At 42.8% G+C, this 9,190-nt stretch overlaps 1 protein-coding gene across 1 annotated transcript; it reads left to right on the top strand.

Moving 5' to 3' along the window:
* The first annotated feature begins 214 nt into the window (after window positions 1–214).
* On the top strand, window positions 215–8,896 carry LOC103766028 (1,25-dihydroxyvitamin D(3) 24-hydroxylase, mitochondrial). The gene is given in 12 exon segments (XM_018073871.3): window positions 215–293; window positions 296–380; window positions 683–776; window positions 1,475–1,571; window positions 2,772–2,863; window positions 3,663–3,774; window positions 5,127–5,272; window positions 5,581–5,747; window positions 5,928–6,006; window positions 6,443–6,637; window positions 6,727–6,838; window positions 7,583–8,896. Coding segments are annotated over 11 exon segments (1,242 nt in total). The 5' UTR covers window positions 215–229; the 3' UTR covers window position 6,838; window positions 7,583–8,896.
* Window positions 8,897–9,190: the final 294 nt, after the last annotated feature.

Raw genomic sequence — 9,190 nt, 5'->3', positions numbered from 1 at the left:
TGGGACAGGGGTCGGGAATGGGGACGGGGGTGGGTGGGAACGGGATGAAGGATGGGGACGGGATTAGGATGGGGACGGAATGGAAACAGGAATGGGGACGGGGATGGGGATGATGGGGATGATGGGGATGATGGGGATGAAGGTGCTGCGGCGAGGGGAGCACTCACTGCGGGGGTCTCCCCTGCGCCCCCAGGCCGAGTACCACCGGAGGTTCGGGAAGATTTTCCGCATGAAGCTGGGGGCTTTCGACTCGGTGCACATCGCCGCGCCCTGCCTCCTGGAAGCCTGTCCGCGGGCGAGGCGCTGCCCCCGCGCCTCGACGATCAGCCCTGGAAAGCCTATCGCGACTATCGCGACGAGGGCTACGGGCTGCTCATCCTGTAAGTGCCACCCGCAGCATCCCGGGGAGGTGCCGGCAGGGCTGGTTGGTCCCTGCCGTGCGGGAGAGCCGGTGCGGGATAGGGCGGGTCCCAGGTGCCCGGGGGATGCTCCAGCCCGCCCTCCGCTCCCCGGGCTGCGCTCCCGGGGCTCATCCCCCTCCCCAAGGAGCACAAGGCGGTGTGGGTGCGATGAAGCATCAGCGGTGTCGTGGTGCACGCGCGGCGGGTTTGGGGTTTTCTTCTTCTTTCCTTCTTCTTTAAGTCTCTCGCTTCCCAACCTCGCTGTCTTTATTTCAATCTAGGGAAGGAAAGGACTGGCAGAGGGTAAGAAGTGCCTTTCAAAAGAAATTAATGAAGCCCAGGGAAGTTGTGAAGCTGGATACGGCTATCAATGAGGTACTGGGCTTTGAGAAATCCTTCCTTTATCCTCTGCAAACCTGGGGAATAAAAGCAGATCCGGTTTCTCTGGATAGCTGCTGATTTTCTGTACAGTGATAAAACCATGAGTTCATACTCAGATTGTTCAGGGAATAACAAGTACAAACTCATCGCCAGGGTCTGACCAAAATTGAGACCACACAGAAACCTGTAGCTGAGACTATCTGTCTCCACAGAACAGTAAGATCATTCCACAATGACACAGACTCCTGCAAGCATTTTTTACCTACTTCTCTTGCATTCAGTAGTTTTTGCCTTTACTCCTTCATTCTTATGTCTCCACCCCCATCAGTGAACACCTACCTCCTTAACCTCTGTGTTCCTCACCTAGTTTGAGGAGCATCTGTGATAAACAGCTTAATTCTCTTCGTTGTGAAACTCCAGTGTTGCCCCAGAGTGAAGTGTTTCATCCCTGTGGACAAAAGCTCAGCTTATGGAAGTACAAGCCATGATAGCACAAGAGCCTGTAAAATCCAAACATACATTCACACAGGGGGAAGTTGAATCTTGTTCAAAGAACAGGAAACAAAAGGATTCCTCTCTTAGGCAAGATTGCTATCTATTTAAAAGACACTTGAAATGCTGAATTGCACAGAATTTCTATTAGCTGATGTCATTTTATCCCTTATTTTCTCTCTCTTCTTTCCACTGTTCAGGTCCTGGAGGATTTCATGCGAAGAATAGATGAAATATGTAACCACAATGGACAGATGGAAGATGTATATTCAGAATTCAACAAATGGTCCTTTGAAAGTAAGTCATTTTTTGTCTGAGTATGGTGCACCTACCATGGCATTTCAGTTCCAGTGTGATCAGGGATGAATGTATTGGCTGATTATTTCCAAACTGTTGGATACAATATCCTGGAAACTGAGTTGCAGAACATCCAGGGAACTATCACAGGCAAAATTCATCAGCAGCTACACAGATTCCTCTGTTTAGTTACCTGTATGACTTGCTAAAAACATTCAAACATTGTAATGGCTTATAAATCCAAAACCTGAGGGAATCATGGTGCATTTATCTAGACTAGGATCAGATAGCACATGACCTTTTTTTGTCCATCTGATATTTGTTAATTACCAGCAGCATGAGATCAATGAAATGATCCAATAACAGTGAAGAAGTGCTCATTGCAGACAAAGCTTGGAAAATCCCATTTAAGGTGTTTACGTTGGGATTCAGAAGCACTGGAATAAGTTACCAAGTCAGGAGCCTCCATCTTTAGAAAGCTTTATATGGAATCTGCCAGGAATGACCTAGGGCAGAAGAAACAGCCTCAGTGGTTCCCAAAAAGAGGGATGTTGGCTGTGGTGTGTTACTGAACAAGCTCTGCCAGACCCATCTGCTCTTGGCTGGCTCAGCTCAGCAGCCTGTGGACTGAGGCCCTGAAAGTGTTTTTTTTTTCCCCTGTCAGTGGTGAAGGTTGATTTTGGAAAAGGACAAATAGGAAGTGAGAGCTTTAAAAAAAGAAGAAAAGGCAAGTGGAAAGGGGTGGAAACTGGTGGAGTGCGGGATGCTGTCAGTGTTTGCAAGTGGTTTCTGGCTGTGGGAAGGGCTAGGAAATGCTGGAGGAGATGGCCTAGGAAATGCTGGAGGAGATGGCCTAGGAAATGCTGGAGGAGATGGCCTCTTCAGGCCCAGTTTTCCTGCCACTCAGTTCTCTTCAGTAGCATTGCCAAACATCTTATTTACCAAATAATGCCAGCCCCGCATGGCAGAAGGCTCTGCTGCTCGTGAGGGGATCAGTGGTGCTGCTATAAGGGCCCCTTAGCTGGATACTCTACTTGAGTCTGAGGAAAAGAGGCAGAAGGTGTTTAGAAAGTGCTGCTCTCACAGGTGTGTATCATGGAACATTTTCCAGAAGGATAATCCAAGCCATTCCTCGACAAATGACGACCAACACACACACTTTTGCTTACATCATTTAATTATAGTACTGCTTAACAACAGGTATCTGTCTGGTGCTGTATGGAAAGAGGTTTGGCCTCCTGCAGCAGGATGTGGAAGAAGAAAGTTTGAACTTCATCAAGGCAGTAAAAACGGTATGGAAGAGTCTTTCCTGGGGCTGTAGTGATTTTCTACCCCTCCTGCTAATGAGAGGCAGCAGTTTAAATGAGTCACCTGAAAAACAGCACCTCGAGCTTCTGTGCTACCTGTGCATTGGCAGCTTTGCACATCCAAAGTGACACAGTGCAAAGCTAATCCTGAACAGCTGAACTGTCTCATTTATGTGATGCCTAAACCCGACAGGGAAAACTGCTGTATGGACATCAGGGTAATCCTGGAAATGGAGTTGGCAGGTTGGTTGGTTAACTCTGTTCTCCCTCTGAGACACCTGTTGTGCAACGCTGCTCTTTGCTGGGTGGGACTGCTGGGGTTGTGTGGGATTATGCAAAACTGCTGGATTTGGAGGTTACTCATTCCTGCAGGTAAACCTGCTGTGCATTTTGCTGTAACTTGGACTCTGGTGATACAAACCTGCCTAATTTTAGTCATCCAAAAGATAGGCATCTAGCCCAGCCTAATTTTTTAGCTCCATCTGTTGTCAAGGGAGAGAGAGGCACTGCCAAATATTAGCTTGTCCCATTCTAAACAGGTGCCTAAAGCAGAGAAGATGCACTGCCCACTGGAGAAACCTCATGTCCTCCTCCTGGCTGTCCCTAATTTTTAGCTGGATATGGTCTAAGTAGGTTGAGACCCATCATTTCTCTCCAGGATGGAAAATCTGCCAGAATCTTGCCTTCCTGAAAACTGCCTCCTACTTTACAGTCTCATTTCGTTCAGAGATTGCAAATAAGTATAGATTAAAGACAGATTTCCCAAACTCTTTCTCCACCACAGATGATGGCCACTTTTGGGATGATGATGGTGACCCCTGTGGAACTTCACAAGGGGCTGAACACAAAAGTCTGGCAAGCTCATACTAAAGCATGGGATGACATATTTAAAACAGGTTATTGTTTTAAACATAATTTCTCTTCTTTTCCTTTATCTCTGTTTCCTGTTTGGTGGAATTAACTCTCTTCATCCTTGCTATTGTTCTATGCTGCTGTTAATCACTTCAGCACGGATTGGAACAGCTTTGCTGCACTAAACACAGACTAATTCCAACATGGGAGTAGGTTTTTTATGACTAACACTCAGGTCTGGTTGTGGGACAATACTCAATTCCCAGGGAAGCCCCAGGATATTGGGAGCCAGCAGTTACTTCCACTTTAATCTGTCATAAAATAGCCAGAAAGTGTATAATCTCTTTAAAGGCAAGTATATGAGTGAGAAAAGGGACTTCCCTCAAAGGGACCTCAAAGGGAGTTGTTTTCCCAAGAAACAAGAATTTTACACACAACAAAACCTGTCGGCTAAAAAAAAAATAAAGAAATTACAGGTTTTCTGAACAACCTGGAATATGGTTGTAAATCTTAGAAGCAATTTAAATTGTAAGGTACAGTTTGGCTTTTTGACAATGTTTTTTTTGACTATTTAAGATGAGTTGGCCTTCAAGGTTTAAAAAATTACTCTAACTCCAGATATGAAGTCAAGTTTGTATTTTTAATGACAAATTTTTATTTTAGTGACAAGTGTCACTAAAAATTGAGAAAGATTTTGGCACTTGGATGGCTGTATTTGAGTACTTGATACTTCAAGACTTTTGGTCAAGCCAGCCCCATGTGCACTTATTTTATTGCTTCTTAATTTATGGGGTTTAGGAAAGACACTTTAAAACAGTTTTGTTCAGAAAAAACAAAGTTTAACACCTTCACTTGACAGGAATAACTCCTTACTAGGAACTGTAAGGTGTTGGGCAAAATCTACTTCTCTGTATTTAAAAAAAAAATCCGCAGCATGTGGAAATTTGGCATCTCTTTGTACCTTCCCCTTGTAAATCAAAGGTTTACATTTCCCCCCAGGGAGTCTGAGTACTAAGTCTCTTTGATTTTTTTAACACCTTGATCCCCTTTGAAAACCCGAGGCAATAAATTTCACACACTTGTATTTCTGTTTGCTAAATATTTTGCTCAATGTCTCACTGATTTCCTTTCCTAATTTAAGAAAGCAGAATTCCTAAGAGTTTGCAGGAATTTCTTCTGTTCAAAAGTGATTTTTGAGACTGGGTTTTTTGTCTAAAGACTGAAAATATCATACTTTATTCAGTATAAATATACTCGCTATTTATTCACTGCTTGCAAAAAGAGCCCAGCTTGGCACCTCCTTTCAAGCTCCTGCATGTCAGACGTGGTTTTGTTTTTATTTTTACAGTATTTTTACTGATTTTCCATTAATTACCTCCCTCTCCTCCCTCCTCAGCCAAACACTCCATTGACTGTCGACTGGAAAAACACTCTGCAAACCCTCAGGAGGATTTTCTGTGTGACATCTACTCTGGAGGACAACTTTCCAAGAAGGAGCTGTACGCTGCCATCGCAGAGCTCCAGATTGCTGGGGTGGAGACGGTAAACTTGGCTTTGCAAGAGCTTCAAATCCTCCCACTGCCTGCCTGCCTCCATAACCCAACCATCCTGACACCTGGAAGGGAGCTAATCCTGCTTTGCTGGCCCAAGTGCAAATGAAAATTTACCTGAAATCATAGATTTGTTCGGCTCATCATTCCTAGAGAACAACTGAGATGGCTCATAATCACTTAAGCTTTCAAAATATCATAAATCAGTGACCAGCCATAAATATTGCTTTGAACTTTTGGCAACTTCTTCCTTCTGTCACCACAAATGGAGGTCTTACATTTCTTTTTGGTTTCTTTCAGACAGCCAATAGTTTACTGTGGGCTCTGTATAACATTTCACGCAATCCACGTGTCCAGCAGAAGCTTTTCCAGGAAATAAAGAATGTTTTGGCTGCTAATGAGACTCCAAGTGCTGAGAACTTGAAGAATATGCCTTACCTGAAAGCGTGTCTGAAAGAGTCCATGAGGTAAAATTCCTAAATAAGAGCAAAACAATCACAAAGTTTTTTACCAGCTTGTGTGTATCAGAGGGGTAAGAATTTTCTTGTACGCATAATTTTGTTCATCTGGTTGTTTAAGGTGAACTGTGAGAGATACAGGAGGAAAAAATGCTGGAAATGTAACCCATTGTGTTTTTTTCACTGTAGATTAACCCCATCAGTGCCATTTACCACTCGCACCATCGACACGGAAATGGTTCTGGGAAATTATGTGCTGCCCAAAGGGGTAAGGCAATGAATTTAACTTACTAGGGTGTTTTGCCATTTATTAACTGTCTTATAAACCACAGAAGTTGGTCATAATTCAGTTTTAAATTGACTTTGCCAAAGGATGAGGCCCGGCATAAGGAATGAGGAATTCACACCAAAGATTCCCATAAACTCAGCCCCAAACCTGCCTGCACTGCTGATGGATTCAGGTAGAAATATTGGTCAGAAAACATTTTGCTGTGCTGCTTCAAATGTTTTTTTTTCCAGTTTTCTCCTGATTTTTTCTGAGGAAACCGTGACTTTTTCTGTGTTCAGATTAACCCTCAGGGAACTGCGTGGCATCTTCTGAGGAAACTGCCTCGCCTTTACTGTTGCACTGGTTCTTTCCATCAACGAGCCGATTCACTTGGCAGCTCTGGGCCGATTTGTAACGAGACTCTCTTTGTTTCTAGACTGTTCTGATGATAAACAGCCATGCCCTGGGTTGCAATGAGGAGTACTTCAGCGACTGGACTCAGTTTAGACCGGAGCGCTGGTTCCAGAAGAGCCTGATCCGTCCGTTCTCCCACGTTCCCTTCGGGATGGGGAAGAGGATGTGCATCGGGCGCCGTGTGGCAGAGCTGCAGCTCCACTTGGCCCTCTGCTGGGTAAACACTCCAAAAAAAAAAAGTCATTTTGTGCCCAGTGGGCACTCAACTTCTAACGAAGCACACTGATGGAAACATTTGTGTTTCAGCTCGTCCGCAAATATCAAGTGGTGGCCACTGACCAGAGGCCGGTGGAGACTCTGCACTCGGGAATCCTCATTCCCAGCAGGGAGCTGCCCATCGCATTCCACAGGAGATGAGGTGAGTGAACGGGGCTCTTGGAGCACAGCACACCTGGCTCTGAGCATCATCCAGAATTTCCATAGAACTGGGAGTGCAAGACAACAGATGTTTGTCTGATCTTCATCCTCTCGATGTGAGATGGATGAAATATCATTAATTTTCATTGCTTTTAACAATAATGCAGATCAGAAAGGGCAAAATCAAAATGTATACACTGTTGGAGAAAACAATAGCCATTATTTTGTTATAACTTCTCCATTGCCTTTCTACAAGAAATTTCCTGAAAAATAGCCTTTGATTTTTTGAGTATCAATTTACAGATTAAATAGCCTTAGTGAAGGAACAGTACCTCAGTGCTCTGCAGAGTTTAGATAACAAAACTTGATTTTAGGCATAAGGACAAAGAAAAAATCTATTTGTAAATAGTTATGCAATGTTGCAACTTGTTATATATTTTTGTTCAATAAAATCGAATGTAAGATTTTCTCTGCTCATGTGAGCTTACACAAACGAGCTGATAAAATAGGTTATTTGTCTAACAATCTAAATTGAAAAACCAAGTCTTTGACCTAGAATTAAATCCTCAAATTGGAAATCAAGTGACATTTAAGTACTATGGAATATATTTTTGTGCTGGCCAACACCACAGGAAGAAAATCACTCAGTATAATCTGAGCATCAACTCCTTTAACTGAAGTTTTCTCAGTGCTGTTTACTTTGAAATAATTGATCACAATATAGATTTTTTTCTCTTCAATACAGCTTACAGAAAAATAAATGACAACCCTGCTGCTGCCTCCTCTTAAAAAACAGGCATCAACTGGAGAAGTCAAAGCTGTGGAGGCTCCACCAGCCAGTGAAGAATTGCAACACCCATCCCTTGAACAACTGCAGAGTCAGAAATAGCACCAAGAAAAGCTCCCAGATTGTTTTATTGGGAAAATGTGGTTAGTTAGTCCATCCAGTGTTAAAAGGAAAGAAAAACATCATGTGTATTCACATACCTGTGGAAATACAGTGATTTAGTGCAGCTGAGGGACTGCCCAGGACAACGAGCTGTGCAGTGCTCTGGACAGATCTTGTCAGTGCACATGGAAATTATTGCAGCCTTGGGCTCTTCCACAGAGCAGCCTGGAAAGAGCTGCCTCCCAGTTTGGGTTCAGTCCTGACTGCACTGGCCCTGTCAGCTCAGAGTGGAAGGGCTTGGGAAGGCAGTTTAAGGGAGAAGAAACTGGTTTAGTCCTTACCAATCATCAACGCCACGGATTAAGCTGAGACGTGAGATGGCAGTCAGGAATTAAGCTGAAAACAGGGCTTGAAAATCAGGATAATTAAAAAGGATATCTCTCTGGTGTTATATAAGAATATAAGGACAAATGTACATAACAGGATCTATTCCTCATGTCTGCACAGTACTTTCATTTGTACACAGTGCTGTGCCTGGCACAATCTCTGCTCTTGCCAGGGAGTTTCGGGCCTCTGATTCCTGCACAAACCATTTTATCCCACCTTTATTGTCAAACCTTTATGGCCTTTTATTTTATGAAAAGGCCTCATTCAAAAATGGAACCACTGGAATCCTATGGGTTCTGCCACTGTTAAATGCTGATTATCCTAACAGGATAGTGACTTCATTAGATGAGTACTATAAAATGTATCTTTCAAAGAACAATTTCCCAGGAAATGAGGATCCTAAATATTTCAAATAGGTTTTTTTCTTGTGGAGACTGCAGTATCTGTATCTAAAGGTTAAAATTGTCACTGCCCTGCATGTAATATTTTATGTTAGTTGTTATGGTCACTAGTTTTTCCAATTATGCAGTTTGAAGTCCAGCTTTGTATATACATAACCATGAATGGTTGTTTTTATTTTTTTACTTTCTGAAATGATCCAAGTTCTTAGTATTTGTTGGTCTGTCCCCTGTGTTTTGTTTGTTTTCCTCTGTTGTTATACTCAGACATGGAAATGTAGCCCTATTAAAATGTATAAAGCAATTTGTGTATTATCTGAATATTTCTAGTCAATTTGGTAACTGTCAATTTTGTAATAAAATAAAGGTTTCTATTGTTTTTCTATGATTAGTCTTCCATAGTTTATTATAAAGTCTTTGTAGCTTTACAAAAACCTTGCCTTCCATGGCAACTTCTTGCAAAAAAGCTGCTGTGGTACTTTCATCCTTCTGCTTGACTTTCTCAATGGGCTTGAGCTGGAAATTCTACCAAGTTCTACTTTAATCCTGCAGTCTCCAGGGATGGGATTGTTACACTTCTCTGCCATTATGACAAGATAAAATCCATAAAAAGTTTCAAGGAAGGATGAAAATAGTTCGAACCTCTGCAGAATCAAAAGAAATATATATATTAAGAAGT

The sequence above is a fragment of the Manacus vitellinus genome, unplaced genomic scaffold (assembly GCF_001715985.3).
Source record: "Manacus vitellinus isolate BGI_N305 unplaced genomic scaffold, ASM171598v3 scaffold_26_pilon, whole genome shotgun sequence".
Taxonomy (NCBI): domain Eukaryota; kingdom Metazoa; phylum Chordata; class Aves; order Passeriformes; family Pipridae; genus Manacus; species Manacus vitellinus.
Note: the sequence above shows the minus strand (reverse complement) of the source record. Positions and strands in the feature narration are given on the sequence as shown.